Source organism: Sminthopsis crassicaudata, chromosome 3 (genome assembly GCF_048593235.1).
Source record: "Sminthopsis crassicaudata isolate SCR6 chromosome 3, ASM4859323v1, whole genome shotgun sequence".
Classification (NCBI taxonomy): Eukaryota; Metazoa; Chordata; class Mammalia; order Dasyuromorphia; family Dasyuridae; genus Sminthopsis; species Sminthopsis crassicaudata.
The window spans coordinates 212,766,139-212,782,648 of NC_133619.1; the positions used below are offsets into that span (position 1 = coordinate 212,766,139).

General features: G+C 35.8%; 1 protein-coding gene across 1 annotated transcript in view; it reads right to left on the bottom strand.

Moving 5' to 3' along the window:
* The window catches only part of NHS (NHS actin remodeling regulator), a 453,302-nt gene that overhangs the window by 5,016 nt on the left and 431,776 nt on the right, over positions 1-16,510 (bottom strand). Inside the window, 5 exon segments of the mRNA XM_074299895.1 lie at positions 2,035-2,158; positions 2,644-5,610; positions 6,684-6,815; positions 10,370-10,562; positions 12,494-12,556. Of these exon segments, the coding sequence (XP_074155996.1) occupies positions 2,035-2,158; positions 2,644-5,610; positions 6,684-6,815; positions 10,370-10,562; positions 12,494-12,556 (3,479 nt within the window).

Consider the following 16,510-nt stretch of genomic DNA (forward strand, 5'->3'; position numbering starts at 1 on the left):
ATGTTTTTCAAATGCTTATATTGCATATTTTTTAAGTGACAGGTAACTCAGACCTAAAAAAACCTATTTATAGTGATGTTGGCACATTTACAGTTGATGTTGATTTTATTCAAGACATGGCCATGCCTGGCACTTTCAACAATAGTAATGCATTAATTAAATGCATTGTTAATATGGATACCTTGAAAGCTTTGGAAAATATGATATATGCTTTAGAGATGGAATTACATATTGGCTAAAAAGATCTAGCTGATTTCATGAATATGATTATGGATATCCCTTCAACATCAAGACTTTCTCCATCAGTTTGAATATGTCATGGGTCAACATAAGAAATTAAATGGAAATTTTTAAAGGAGTTTTGTCGAAACCACAGATGACATATGAAGGCTAGCAGATGATACAAAAAAGTTTAGAAAATCAGAAATGCAAAATATGTATATATGGTATTATATAATTGTATCTACATGTTTTGTCTCTTAATGCAATGATTTCAGATTTCTTCTCTGGTACCAAGGGAGGGGCAAAAATTTTTATGCATATTTTCCAGATTGTAGGGGGAATGGGGCACATCTCCAACTCCCTATGATATGGAAAGGATAACTGTATTTCTGTTTTGGATAGCATCTTGAATATAATAATTCAGTAAATATTTCTTGAGCAACTACTATGTAAAAGGCATTGTACTAGATATTGTGTGGATTTAAATTTTATACCTTTAGCTAGGTCAATTAGCCCTCTTCACAAAGAGTAAAGCCACTTCTTATTGGTGAGTTGCCAATTTGTTAGCACATTGCATCAGTACCATGAACATAGATTTCTTTCCTATGTGAACTTTGATTTTCATCCTTTGTTATCATAGATGCTACATGGTTGTCATGTAAATAAAAGTTTCTAGTCATAAAAAAGAATAGGCAGAAGAGTGTAGAAGAATCAACTAAAACTCAAAATTCCTTACCCTTACAGGAAATATAATACACCCAGAATCAGGAGTTTTAGAACTGAAAAGTAACATTAATGAACTAGTTCAACCCCCATATTTTATAGGCAAAAGTTTTCTGTTGTCACATAGTTAATTCATGATAGAACCACAATTTTCTCCAAACTTCTAGAATAGTGCTCTTTCTGCTATGGCATAATGCTCTCCCTGATTGGTGGACAGTTGACTTCATTTGTATATAAATGATGCCATTGTTATAGAAACCTGCCCTTTAGACAAAGAAAAGGAGTTACTATATAGCCAAGATTTTCTAGGCACTCCCAATATCTTCCCCCCCCCCTGAGGCTGGGGTTAAGTGACTTGCCCAGGGTCACACAGCTAGGAAGTGTTAAGTGTCTGAGACCAGATTTGAACTCAAGGGCCTCTTGAATTCAGGGCTGGTGCTGTATCCACTACTCCACCTAGCTGCCCCGGCACTCCCAATGTCAAGAAAATGAAGCTTATTGTTAATGAAGCATCCTTAGACTATATGTTCTGATTTTTACTAAGAAACCGTGATCACCTTATAGACTATTGTAAGATACAAAGTAGTCAGGAATTCATGCATGCTTTGTATTCACATTCTCTTTGTGGGTTAATTTCTCTTCTGCCCTTATTACTATAATTATTGCCTTGAATGTGGTCAGAAATATTAATCATTTTTAATTTCAGTAGACATATTATAATGTAAATTTTACAGTTAGTGGGTATATCAGAAACTAAATTGGAACTGTCACTATAAACCTCTCTAGGCAATCTGATCACAGATTAAAAAGCTAGATTCACTTTTATAGTCATTGGGGGGAAGCCAGAAAACCATTATAGGAAGGGCTAATTTTACATAAAGATTTATACTGTGCAACTCAGTCATAGTCTTGAAATTGTTAAGCTTGAAGGGATCTGAGAGGACATCTGGTTTTGTCCCTTCATTTTATAGAAGGGGCAACATCTATAAAGGATTTTGAACTCAATTAAAAAGAAATCCTTTCTTGGTTGTTCTAAGTCTCTCCAGAGACTATCATATATTTTAATCTTCATAGATTAAATTGTCTCACCTGTGAATGACTGCAAAGAGATCCTCAGTTGTTCGAGGTTTGTTTGGAGACACAAAAACATCATCATCAGCCTGAGAGTCTTCACTAAATGGTGAAATGATGGAGTCATCACTTGGTGAAGATTCTTTAAAAAGAACAGAAAAACATTCTAATGAAGAAAACCCCTAACATTTTGACAAAACAGCCAGGACTATGATTCATTTTATCATAGTGGGCAACAGAATTTATCTGTCAAGTCATCTGCATGATATTATGACCAGTATTCAATTTCTCAATGACAAAGTTTGACATTTAAAAAATAAATGAAAATAAGTCAGGGAAGGAAATATTAAGTATCATAGGCATTTTCTTTTAAAGTTGGGTCAGTGAGAGGGCAGCTAGGTGGCGCAGTGGATAGAGCACCAGCCCTGAATTCAGGAGGACCCGAGTTCAAATCTGGTCTCAGACACTTAACACTTCCTAGCTGTATGACCCTGGGCAAGTCACTTAATCCCAGCTTCAGAAATCTAAAAAATAAATAAGTAAAAAATAAAGTTGGGTCAGTGAAAACTAAATCTAGAGAATGTAATAATTTCTTGCCACTGAGACTCAAGCTACTCAACAACTCACCTTTAAATGAAACCTCATCTGTACTTGCTCTTGTCTCCTCTGTCCTTTGGTCATCAGAGGCACTTTTGGTAGAAATACCTGATGCAGTATCACTTTCCTGCTCAGAACACTTTTCACTGAGTGAATTTACAGTGGTTAGCTCTGATTCATAGCAACTATGCCCAGGCACTTTGTCATGGTGGTGGTTCATAACAAAGTAATGCTTAAGTTGGCTATCCTTGTCTGTTGCTGCTCTGGCTGATGAATCATACAGAGACAGGGATGAGACTTCATCCCCAGTTTTAGCTTGTGCAATGTTCTCTCCATCTACAGAGAATGCCTTCTGTACCTGCTCAATACTGCCATCTTGCCTAGTCCCTTGAATTGATATTTTGCCATTAGAACCTCTCTGAAATCCTTCTATAGATACATCACAGTTTATCCCTGGTGCATGTTCTGGAAAAGGTTCCCTGACTATTGACATTTGGTCCTTTGAGGCTTTAGTCTCTAGAAGATTGTGATTAGCGGATGGTACAGTTTCTTGATCACAATGATTCTTCATTTTGAAAGCTGAATTTTTTTCTAAATGCATTTTATCAGGGCCCATATCTACTGGAGATGAGTCAATAAAGGACAAAATAATGTCTTCTGTGGAATACTGGTGTGATATTGATTTCTTAGCTATGTGTGGCCTTGTTTTGCTTGGAGACAAGGCAGCCACTGTGATAGTAGATTCTTGTAAACAAGGTAGTTCTATATTATCATTGTCCTTTTGTTTCACTTCATCAGACTTATTAACTGACCTAAGATTAACAGATTTCAGGACCATGGGTGTAATTGCAAGGGATGATAAGGGAGTAGGGTTTAGTGTTTCTCCTACCAAATTCTGCTTACAACTAGTAAATGCATGCAATGGATGTCTGTTGTGATAGGGTTTGTTCAAGACATTATGAAGAGCACTTAGGTCAAGATGGGTAGGAGGTATAATTGGAAGTTCAAGATCTTTGCTTAAAGACATAGTTCCATCTTTTGGAGATGGGTGTTGAAGGGAGGATTTCCTTTCTGGGACTTTTGGCTTTCTTTTACTACCTCCTGGAGACAATGGTCCAGAAAAGAAAGCTGTGGGGAAAGAAGATGTTGGTGTTTCAGATTGGCTTGAATATCCACTTGATGGTGATGCTAAGCCAGCCAGCTTCTCTGGTGAAGCTAATTTAAACTCATTGTCAACAGAAGGAAGGGATGGAGTAGTAGCTCTGGATTCAGATTGGGATGTTTGTGATTCAGAACTCTCTGGTGATTTGATGCATTCAATGACTGTGGTACCTGTAGCTGTGCTAGAATTGGATAAAGATCTATAAGGATCATTTGTTTTCAAGTCATTTAGAAGCCAAAGATCTGCATAGTGAGTTGATTCAGCACCTTCATCTTTGAATGATGGAATATCTGCAGTGTCCAAATGAGACTCCTTTATTCCATGGTCACTCTGGTTCATCCAGGAATGTTCTTGTTTGTTGGATAACCCAACACTTTCCATTCGAGAAGGTGTGTTAGAGAACTCAAGAGGCAATTTCATTTCCCTGGAACTGTGAGGCAGGTGCTGCCCACTGCTTATCTTTGGTTCTTTCTTCTCAGGAATGTCTGCACTACCTTCAGACTTCCTCAAAGATGAACTGCGTTTTGGTGGGGCTGGCTTTGCCTTTGGTTTCTTGAAAGAGATGCTTGGCCTTCCATGCCTCCTTTGATCTACATAGTCTTGCCAGGTATAATCTGAGAAGGTGGGAGGAACACCAGTGCCCTGGCCATTCTCAGGGCCTGTGGCTGCATAGTGGCACATGTAACTCTTATTACCTTTGAGGCCACAGTCAAAGTGCATGGAGGTATAATATCCCTCAGTATCCACTGAAAAATGAGAGCTAGTATCTGCTTTGTCAGATGGAGATTTTTCCAGAAAGCTATCATAAGTGGCCATACTTGTGAAGCTTGGGCAGCCCAAGCTGTCAGCCTTGGGATGCTCAGGACTAAAATCCTGGCGGCATGAGGCATCATGATGGTGATGCAGGTAGTTCCATTCACTGTCACTCATATTACTGTTGTTGGGGTCATCTAACAGGTCTGCAACAGTGGAAGTAAAGGAGCTTGCCCTGTGGCCCCTTACTTTATCCATATGGTCATTATAGTTTTCTGTCACAAAAACACTGGAGTCTTCATTGACATTAGGAGCTATATTCAATGACAACTCAGAGTCACAATGTGAAGAGCCAGTCAGTGGAGGAGAAGCAGCAGGGGGGATGGTTTCTGATGTTTGTGAGGGGCATGTGGAGCTGCTCCCACTCCAGTTGCCACTGGATGACTGGTGATCATCCTTCTGGTCCATGTGGCTGCTAAGAAGAACTCCAGCTGTAGAGATGGAGTGGATTGGGCTCCCAAAGGTATCTGAATTGGATGAAATGTCACAGCTCCCAGAATCAGCCATCCTTGACAATCTTGACCTCCCTCTTTCATTTAACTTGTGCTGGGGGCTGTGGAGGTGTTGAGAACAGGTTAATCCCAAGGGGGGCTGGTGTTCCTGTGAATCTTGGCTACTCATAGCATCTGCATCCTTATTTGATATCCTTTCCTTGTTGTCTATAAAACTCTCCTCTTCATAGGCTGAGGTTTTAGCACCAATGTTATGCTCAGCATCACCGCCTCTAGCACCCTCACGGGGAAGACTCCGTGATCGAATGCGGCTGCTTGCCGCAGTAGTAAACATGGCGTTGCCGTTATCTGCCAACACTGAAATGTTGCCAGCAGAGTGAGAAAGGGAAGCTACAATGCTTTGGCCCCTCTGAGCTCTGATTCTCCTTCTGGATGGAGCAGCAATAAGAATTTCCTCAGTCTGGCATTCAGAGTCCTTGGTCCCCGACCTCCTATTGATGTTACTGGAGAAGTCTGGATTTGCATGCACAATCACATTCCGCTCCCTGGCCACTGGCGATTCATCAGAATCTAGGACACATGTAAAGCACAGTGAGATACTTCAGACCTGTGCAGAGAGATGATTTTCCTTTGAGTAGCTCCCCCAATTTTATTATCATATTAGAACTTTGGGACCCTCTTTTTGACCCCCAATTAGTTATTAAATAGTTGAATTTTGAGCCTAATTATTTTTATATACCTGTTTTATTTTCTTCAAAAGAATTATTCTATACATAAAATTATGTGAAAGATTCAAATTCGTCAAGGAAAATTTAAAAATTTACTCCTAGGAAAAAAACCAGTTTTCAAATTCTTTATGAACTTTTTTTTCCCATTCTTTCATACCATGTCCTTTTGCAATATTCTAATTGAATATTGGCATCTAATATATTTTTTAAAGTAGAATATATTTTTTCATGTCTATCACATGACTCTTCTTCATTTCATCCTATCAGTTGGTCCCAAATTCCTAAATGCTATTTATTAACAAATCAGAACTACAGGATTCAAAGGCAAATGAACATATAAAGAACTAAAATTTTGTTTCTAGGTAATTGGCTTCATAATAAAGAAACCAAGAGGAAAAGGTACTAAATAAACTGAGAAGATAAGGTAGAAAGTTTCTTCATAGTTTTTTAACTAGATAATTGTTAATGCTTAAAAGAATTTTGAAAGTAAAAAGTTGAATTTTTTTTGATAGTTTAGTTTCTTGAAAAACAGTCTCATACCCCATCTGAAAATACTCAATTTATAAGAAAAAAAAAGTTTACAGAGCCTAGTTTCTTTTAATGCCAAGAATGTAACAAAAATAACTTTTAAAAATTAATTAATTAGACTTAAGTGGTAATGATTGAATATATCTATATATTTCACTCAGTAAAACCCTACCTTCCTGATCAAATACGTCTCATGAATAAAGTAGTCTAGTTTCATAAATATAAAAAAACAGCAACAATAAAACAATATGATCTTTGCAAAACTCTACAATCACAAAAACTTTAACATTTTCAGAGGAAACCACTGAAAAGTAGAGTACCTCTTCATATCTCAGCAATGGAAGGCAATTATAATGTTAATCATTGACATTTTTATTTATACTACACCTATTTCTTGCTGCACTCTTCTAGGGATGCCAGAGATGGTTTTCCGCCTCCTCAGTTTTCTTCTCCGCTGTAGTACAGATTGTGAATGAACAAGAGAGCAGCGTATACTAGCCTCTCTGTCAAAACCAACACCTGCAACCCACAAACAGGTTTCATTAGCCTTTAGAAACGGTAAACAAATTTTCATTTGGTTAGAACACAGTGATATTTATTGATTGGAAGTATAAGGAAAGAGTTTAGATTGAAGCTGTGAGAAAATATAAGGAAGCCCTTATTCAGCTCTTATTTAAATTGTGCTGCAGTATGTGAAGTTTTACTTTTAAATGCAGCTTCCCTCAGCAGCTTACACTGCCAAAAGTGACGAACCTAAAAAAGGAAAATGGAACAAAAGAAAAGAAAACTAAATGGGGGAGGGGATAGAAGAGAGAAAATAAGTAAATCTTTAAAAGCTCACCACCATCTTTAATCACTGCTATTTGTTGATCTATTTCTTTACTCTCTGATGCTGACACCTCTTCAGAGAATAGCAGTAGCCAAGCTGTTAATCTGGATCAGTTCAGCTAACATATCCTGACCCATTTTTTTCACTAAAAGAGCCTTTGTGAAACTGTTTTCCCTTTCCCTAACCCCTTACATTGACATTGGGAGGAAAATCAGCAATCTGGGCAATTTTGTGAATAAATAAATTTCTTCTGTGTTATTTCCATCTTTCAAAATTGACAGATTTTTTTTTTTGGTCTGGCTTTTGATAGCTAATAAATATTAATAGTTACAAAAAGCAGGGGGGAAAAAAAGGGAACTTATAAAGAAGAATCTGTTTATTTTGCTAGATGTAAAATTGGGTTCCAAAGTTAGGAAGATATACTTTTAAAAAACAAAAAAAGCCCTTTGAATACTTAAACTAAATATTATGTGTGTCTAATTTCTATGTAAGAAGTGAAGAATGAAATTCTGTCAACAAGGCATGCGCCATGGATTTTTCTAAGTATTTTTGGCCACATAGCCATAATATTGTGGATTGGAATTTAATCACCTTATCAATTGTATTCAAGACTGGAAGAAGAGCAGGATTCTGCTCTGCTCTTTTTTTTTTTTTTTTTTTTTTTTTTTTCTATTTGTTTGTATTATACACGGAAATAGTATCAATATCATGGCTTCCAATAGTGACTACTAAGAGCTCAGTTTGAAAATCCATTGTTATATAACAAATGGGAACCACAGATTTAAAGCGGGAAAGGACCATGAAGTTCATTAGAATATATTCCCATATTTTTTAAAAATAAGAACCTGAAATCCAGGGAATTCAAATGACATGCACAGAGTAACATAGCTAGCAAGTATTTGAGAAAGATGTTCCTGATTCTAGCTTTAGCACTGGAGGAAGTGGTTTATACAGTGTTGCAGGATATTAATCCTGCAATTCAAAAACCAAAGAAAATGAAAATCCTTTCTGGTTAACTTCCTGTGCTCATTTTTAAATTGTAGAAAACATAATTATACAATCCATATTTTTACATTGTACAATCATGTAAAATATTTTAAAATAACTTTCTTACAAAAAGTTGTTTCTTGAAGTTTATTATGGCATATATAACCTAAGCTTTAGACAATTAATTCCTAAAAATCAATTTTCCTACATTTGTTAAATCATAGAAAGAAGACATACTTATAGTGCTGAATTTGGAAATAAAGGTCTAATTAGTACTTTTACTTAAAAAAAACAAACAAACAAACAAACAACTCATACTTCCATTAATGGAAGCTGGTGATTCTATCAGTTTAGAAGTTTTAAAAGCTGTATAATTAGTATAAGAGATCACTGTGATTGATCCTTTTTAGCAGCTAAAGTCCCCTGATATATCCTATTAAGATTACTCAACAAAAATAGTTAAGTGCATATTCTTGGGAGTATTCATTTTCCTCAAAGCTGTGCAGAAGGAATAGAAAAGTCACCAAGAAAACTAGCTCCAAGAGAAGAAAGAGAGAGAGGCAGTGGGGAGGAAGGGAGGAAGAGAGAGAAAGAGAGAGAGAGAGAGAGAGAGAGAGAGAGAGAGAGAGAGAGAGAGAGAGAGAGAGAGCGAGTGAGAGAGTGAGCGCTGAAGAGAGGAGGTTTGTATACTATCAATGTAACTGATGGTTAGTCACTTCCTGGTTGCTTCAGGGCGTCATGACATGACACTACCACCCTTAGTTACATGCCACCAGAACAAAAATATAGCCTCTAGAGGTCCTTTATTGTACTGTGAAATTGTAATCATTACTGAAGTTTAAAAGAGGAAGGGGAGCACAATGGAAAGGGGCATTTATTTTCCGTGTTAGAAAGTTTGAGTATTTTGAAAAGTTTTCCATTCAGATAATCATATTCAGCTCTGGAATTTAAAACAACCACTGAAGAGCTCTCAAAAGACTTTTCTCTGAGTCAATCATTCATTCAAAAAGGTAAAAAGGAAAGTAAAAGAAAAACAGGATTTGAAGTTTTGGAAAAGAATTGAACCTTCACATACAATAAACAAAATTCTTTGGAGGGAATTCAATATAGCACTCCATAAGGAACTTCAAAAGAAAGCAAATGTAATCCTACCTTTATCTGGGTTACATGAAAACAGATTTTATAGGAGGTCTACATCATCATTACTTGCAAAAACTTGTTTTTTCCTTTGAACTTTCTGTGATATACATGACTGTCATATGATTAACCACTACAGCTTTCTCAATTATTTCATTTGGCTTATGACCAAAGAACTATTTTGTGATGTTTCTCTCTACCCTCTTCACACCCCCACCCCCTGTTTATAGTTTACATAACAACTGACACACTGTAACATATGCACATTGATATTAGATCAAATATAAAAAAAAATCTATATTGATCATCTTCTTCTGGATTGTAATGGTAAAATTGCTAATCTAATTTTATTACTACATCAGAGCTTTTGTTTGTTGGACACTTATAACAGGCCAAAACAGATTGAAGAGAGAACCCCAAAACTCTGAAAAATTCTTAAAGGAGAAAACTTTCTTGGACTCTGCCTCAGTAAGGGGACTCAACCCCAAGAACAAACAGTTTCATCTTTGTTATCTGGGTGGGGGTCGGCTCAGTCCTGAAACCCATAGAATTCAATTTAAATTCTAATCCTAGCTGAAACCCAGTGAGGAGCCAACCTGGGACTTCACCCACAAGCCCCCTTCAGCTTGTAGCCAAAACCCCCTATTATAAAAAAGCCAAACTAAAACCCTCTCTTTGAAGAGGTTCCAAACATGCCAGCCTTACACCTGGCATACCCAGGGTCTTTGCCCATTGGAATACTGTTTCTGGTGCCCTCTTATCTCTACCTTCACCTATTTCCTTAACTAGACTTTAACCTTATTTCCAATCCCCATAATAAACCTCTTTTTATCATGCTAGGTTTTCTGGTCTGTAAATTCCTTTACAGAGAACTGCTTGCACCACCACTAGACAGCATTTAACTCCCTACCCTTGCACCAAATTCTGAAGGGTTGCAGGGGAGCTCCATTTGACTCCCTGAACCCCAAACCTGCCACTAGACCTCATTTAACTCTCTGACCACCAGAAATCCTAATTTTATTTGGATACCCCAAATCTAAACCTCATCAAGAGGTTTGCCATAAAATATTCTGACCTGAATATTCTTGTATTAAGTAAAAGCAATACAAGAGAACTGTACCAGTGACATTGATGGGGATAATACAGGAAGAAATCACTTGGGCATCTTGTTTCATTTTCTCCTCTGGTGTTGGGAGAGGTAGTGCTTTGCTCCAATTGGTTTGCTTATCCAGTGTTGAAGGGATATTATGTATTGGATTTTTCGGCCTCTGTCCTAACATGACATCTGTATCTTCGTCCTCTGGGAGATGAGACTGTAAATGAATACATTAAATTCAATTATTACAATTTAAACACAATTACATATTACAAAAGATTTTGTTATTTCATTAATACCAAGAAACACAAGAGAGTACAGTAATTAATTTTCAGGAGGAAAAAGAGGATGAAGAAGAATAATTATGAGATATATCAGAGATTTACAGTATTAGTTCAATAGTCAAGGACCTTGAAAAGACAAAACAAATCTCCTAAATACACATGCTTTTTAGAGCAGATTAAATTTTCAAGAAAGTATTAGGTGAAAAGTACACTCCAAAGTACCAAAGCTTCAGATGAAAAATTATTTCTACATTCTATGCTTTGAATTTAGTTTAGGGAACTGCCTATTGAAAATAGTAATATGATCATGAATTATTATTCAAAGTTATTGGAACATCCAGATAGACTAGGCCCAAAGCTAAGTGGATGTTGAGTGCCTATGAAAAATGCTTAGACCAGTGGCTGGAAAAATTAGGCTGCTATTCTAAGAAAGCACTATGAGAGTGAACAGGCAACAAAATCCAAGGAGCCAGATTAAACACTGGCTTAAATTAATTATGGGAGTACAATTTGGGTGTTATTAATATTCTCAAGAATTAATATGATATTGAAATTGTACACTTCACTCAGAAGTATAAGTTAAGAACATTTTTTTATCTATTTGAGTAAAAAATATAATGTTGTTAGGGGAAAATATTCAGATGTTTCTTTGTTAAATTGAGAAGAAAAATAAAACTCTCCCACTTAGTCTCTTACAATTTTCAATATTTTCTGTGCAAATGACTACTAGAAGTTTTGCCTTAGGATACTTTTCTGCCTAATTTATACATTATAATCTGCTTTCTGGTTAGGTTCACAGGTTCACATTACTAAGAAGCTTCCTGGTTTTGGCTGATTGTTTTTATCGCTGTCTTATTTTATTTTTGAGAGGGACATAGAATAATAAAAGTGCATTTCTCCCTCCTCTTCTTTCCAAGGTACATTAATAATGGTCCATTTGGTATTAGAATAGAATTATTTTCTTCTTTTTGTCAGGTTTCTTCCTAACACTTAGAAAGAAGTTTCATTTTCATTGTATTGGAGGGTTTGCATCTTTACAAAAGAACATTTCTTAAACCAACTAAAAGTGTTAAAGATCATAATACAAAGTCACTTCTGTAAACTAACTTGCACTGTTCACTTACTTTGTCAGAGGTTTCTGCAAGGACCCCTAACACATACCAGACACATTCTCCTTTTGAGGGAAAAAAAAATTCTCCATGTGTGTGTGTGAAACATTTGTAACCTTCTTTCTCTCTTCAGCTTTTGTGCAAATTCCCAGCCATGTGAATAGCACAAATAAACTTCTAACACAAAAGACTGTTTCCTAGGTTACTTCCAAAAAGAGAAAAAAGTTTGTTATATGCTTTAAAAAAAAACCCACAGAGACCACATTTTGTTGTTGGTTTCTTCCTTGAATAACAATGGACTATAGGAAACAAAGAAAGAATTGGGATCTGGCTAGTACTCAGCCAAAAATCCTTTTTATGTAGAAGTGACAGGGACAACTGGCCAGGGAATCCTTTTGTTCAGATTTCATTTTGAGAAGTTAAACTCTTTCAGGTCTGATAACCATAAAGCAAGTCAGAACTTTGTTTTCTTATAAACTGTAATATCTAAAGACAGCATCAAATCTTGGCTTATCCTGGGCCAGTCTTTAAGATCTTAGAAAGGAATGAAAAAAAGTTATCCAAGTCTCTTTCCTGTATTTTATTTATGCAGAATAGGACAGCATCACTTTTTTTTGATTGATAAAATTTTTGCAGACATCTAGTTAAAAGGATTTTGCATGAAAGTTAAAAGGAGAGAAGAATTAAAGTGACTAGTAATAGGAAGGCAGTGAATAAAGAGATAGGGCTATGAAGGAATGCAGGGTGTCCAATACCTTTCTACTCCAAGGGGTCATGTGACAACACTCAATGGGGGAAGACGAGCGGGTGCTGTGAAACTATAAATATGAAATTTAAGAAAAAAACAAAAAAGGGAAAAATTTAGCAACATATATTAACATAAAGTGTTCTCATTAAGCCAAGTATGACATTAATAAATGGGTCTGCTACTATGAGAAATTTTTAGTGAGAATTATTAATTAAATCCTCCTTTTGCACCTGAGGAATTTTATATGCAATCAAAAAAAAAAAAAGCCAAACCTTTTAATTAAATGATAATTAGATAATTTTGAAAAGACTGAATCATTTCTTTGATTTCCTGACTGTTTTTCTTCTGTGGATTATTTGGTCAATGATGTTTGCACCTGGCTTGCTCAGAATCCATATATTTCATAGATTATATTTAGAGAATAATCTGCTAATTGGTTTTTTTTTCAGGTGTTACTGGTAACACATAGAACTGAAGTTTTTAAATACCATACTAGCTGAACTTTGCATTTGATTATGACACCAGTCGTTACAATACAGAAAGGAAAACACAGAGTGATGGATTGGTTCAATATCACCAGAGGAAACATAGCTCATAATCTCAGGTTATTCTATCTTAGTATTTAAAATTGGAAGAAATGTATGTACCCAAGATCCTCATTTTATAGATGAGGAAATTGAAATGCACAGAGTAAAAAGTGAGCTGTCCAACATCACAAAGTAGTAAATGGAGCTAGGATTTGAGCCCTGCTCAGCTGTCTCAAAATCCAATGATTCTTCTCACTCTACTGAGGTACCACAGTATAGATAAAAGTTAAACAAAAACCTTACCCCAGCAATGACACTTTTCTAAAGCAACAGGAGTGATCTACAGTATGCTATACCTGAGTTTTCTTGAACTTGTGGCAGAACTATATTACTCTTAGATATCTCAAGGCTTAATTCCTTCCAATTCTCAAACTTCTAACTGACAGAATTGGCTCAGCTATCATTGAAAATAAAACAGATATCTCCTGAAGTCCATTAAATCGGATGTAGTCTCTGAATCAGATTTAAATAATTTTCTATGATGTGTGTTTCTCTAACAGGTCAAAGCTTATCTCCAATAGCTTATTAGACACCTTTAAACATCTTAAATGCCATATGTCCAAAACAGAACATTATTTTCCCCCATACACCTTCCTATCTTCCCTATTACTGAAGAAGTCAGCCTCCGAGACTTGAAACCTAAAAGTCATCCTGAAATCCTCCTTCTCCAAACTATTGCCAAAGCCTGTCAATTTCAACCTTAGCAACATTTTTCCAATGTATTCCCTTCTCTCTTCTGATACTACTAACCTTCTGGTGCAGACCCTCATTACTTTAGTCTTGGGCTACTGCAATACCCTATAGTGGCTCTATCTTAAAGTCGCTCCCAATTCAAATCTACCAATTCAGCCACAAAAGTAATTTTCCTAAAGCAGGCCCAATCATTTTATTCATATCCCCCAATCAGTAAACTACAGGACCAAATACAAAGTGCTCTCTTTGGCATTCAAAGCCCTTCAGAATCTAGCCCCCTCTTGTCTTTCCAGACTTCTTACATCTTACTCCCTCAATCCACTGACACTGGCCTCCTGGCTATTTCATGAACAAGACATTCCATCTTTCAGTTCTACGGATTTTTTTCTGATTTTCTCCCATGTCTGGAATGCTGGAATGCTCTCTTCTCTAATCCACTTGTTGACCTCTTTAGCTTCCTGTAAGTTCCAGCTAAAATCCCATTTTCACTTGAAGCCTTTCCCCAGCCCCTTATAATCTAATAATTTCCCTTTGTTCATTATTTCCTATTTATCTTATATATGGCTTAAATTGTATATATTTATTTGCATGTTGTGACCTACATTAGACTAAAAGTTTCTTGAGGGCAGGTATTGTCTTTTGTCTCTTTTAATATCCCTATGCTTAACATAATGCTTGGCATATAGAAGATGCTTAATATGTTTATTATCGACTGACTATAATTGATTACTATAATTGAATAATACACTATTTGGTCTCCATGACTTTGTTCATACTGTTCATTCTACCTGTGATACTATTCTTTCTCTATTTTTCCCCTTCCCCTAAACCTCTCTTTCCCCTCTCTGTATCAATCAACTTAAATATCATTTCCATAAACTGTTCCCTCATTTCTTGGTTTTGCTCTCCCCCACTTCATCCAATTTCATAGTTACTTTTTATAATCTGGACCTCACAAAGCATAATGTCTGAATTATTCTTACACATTTATCATCCCAAGAAATTATTTTACAGAGCTAGAAAAATAATAACAAAGTTCATCTGGAAGAACAAAAAGGGAAGAATTTCAAGGGGATTAATGAAAAAATGCAAATGAAGTCTAGCTGTGCCAGATCTAAAACTATATTATAAAGCAATAGGCATTAAAACCATTTGTTACTAAGAAATAGAAAAGTCTATCAGTGGAATAGGTTAGATTCACAAGACACAATAGTCAATGATTATAGTAATCTAGAGTTTAATAAATCCCAACAATCACAGATTCTGAGATAAGAACTCACTATTTGACAAAAATTGCTAGGAAAATTGGAAATTAGGACCAAGATAAGGTCTTAAATACTATAAGCAAATTAGAAGAACAAAGGGTAGTCTACCTCTCAGATCTGTAGAGAAGGAAAGACTTTATGGCCAAAGAAGAACTAGAGTATATTATGAAATCCAAAATGGATAATTTTGTACATATTAAGTTTAAAAGTTTTTGTATAACAAAAACAATGCAGGTTAAGATTAGAAGGGAAGCAAAAAACTGGGGGAAAATGTTTACATCCAAGGGTTCTGATAAAAAAAAAAAGGTCTTATTTTTAAAATATATAGAGAATTGACTCAAATTTATAAGAATACAAGCCATTCTCCATTTGATAAATGGTTGTAAAATATAAACAGTTTTCAGATGAAGAAATTAAAAACATTTCTAGTCATATGAAAAAATGCTCTAAATCACTATTGATCAGAGAAACGCAAATTAAGACAAGTCTAAGGTACCACTACATACCACTCAGGTTAGATAAAATGACAGGAAAAAATAATGATGAATGTTGGAGGAGACATGGGAAAACTGGGACACTAATACATTATTGGTGGAGTTGTGAACTGATCCAACCATTCTAGAGAGAAAATTGGAACTATGCCCAAGGGCTATAAAACTGCATATATCCTTTGATCTAGCAGTCTTTCTACTGGGCCTGTATCTCTAAGAGATCATGAAAAAGAGAAAAGGACCTCATGTGCAAAAATGTTTGTAGCAGATTTTTTTGTAGTGTCATGGAACTGGAAACTAAGTGCATGCCCATCAGTTGGGAAATGGCTGAATAAGTTATGGTATGTGGAAGTTATGGAATATCATTATTCTAAAAGAAATGATCAGCAGGCTGCTTTCAGAAAGGCCTAGGAAGACTTACATGACCTTATGTTAAGTGAAGTGAGTAAAACCAGGAGAACATTGTACACAGCAACAAGATTATATGATGATCAACTCTGATAGACATGGTTCTTTTCTACAGAAAGGACTGTGAGTACTGAGTGTAGATCACAACATAGTACTTTTACCTTTTTGTTGTTGTTTGATTTTTGTTTTCTTTCTCATTCTTTTTTCTTTCTGATATGATTTTTCTTGTACAGTATTTCTTGATCCTAAACTTATATTTAGTTATGTTAGCAAACTGTCTCTTGGTTCTGGCCTCCAAGGCCAAATAGAGTGTCTAATCTATCTTCCACACAATTGACTTTCCAAGCTACAAGATAGCTTTCATATCCTTCCTGGGCCTTTTCTTTCCCAATTTATATACTTGAATTCCTACAATTTATTTTCACATAACTTGGACTAAAGGTTCTTAGCCATCCTTGATGCTTTCCTCGCTGGCACTCCAGTTTGTTACTGTCATTCTTAAATTGTAGGTCTAAGAACAGAACTTTTTTTTTCCTAATAGTGATCTGACTAGGACAGAAGATGATAAGATTACTAGTTC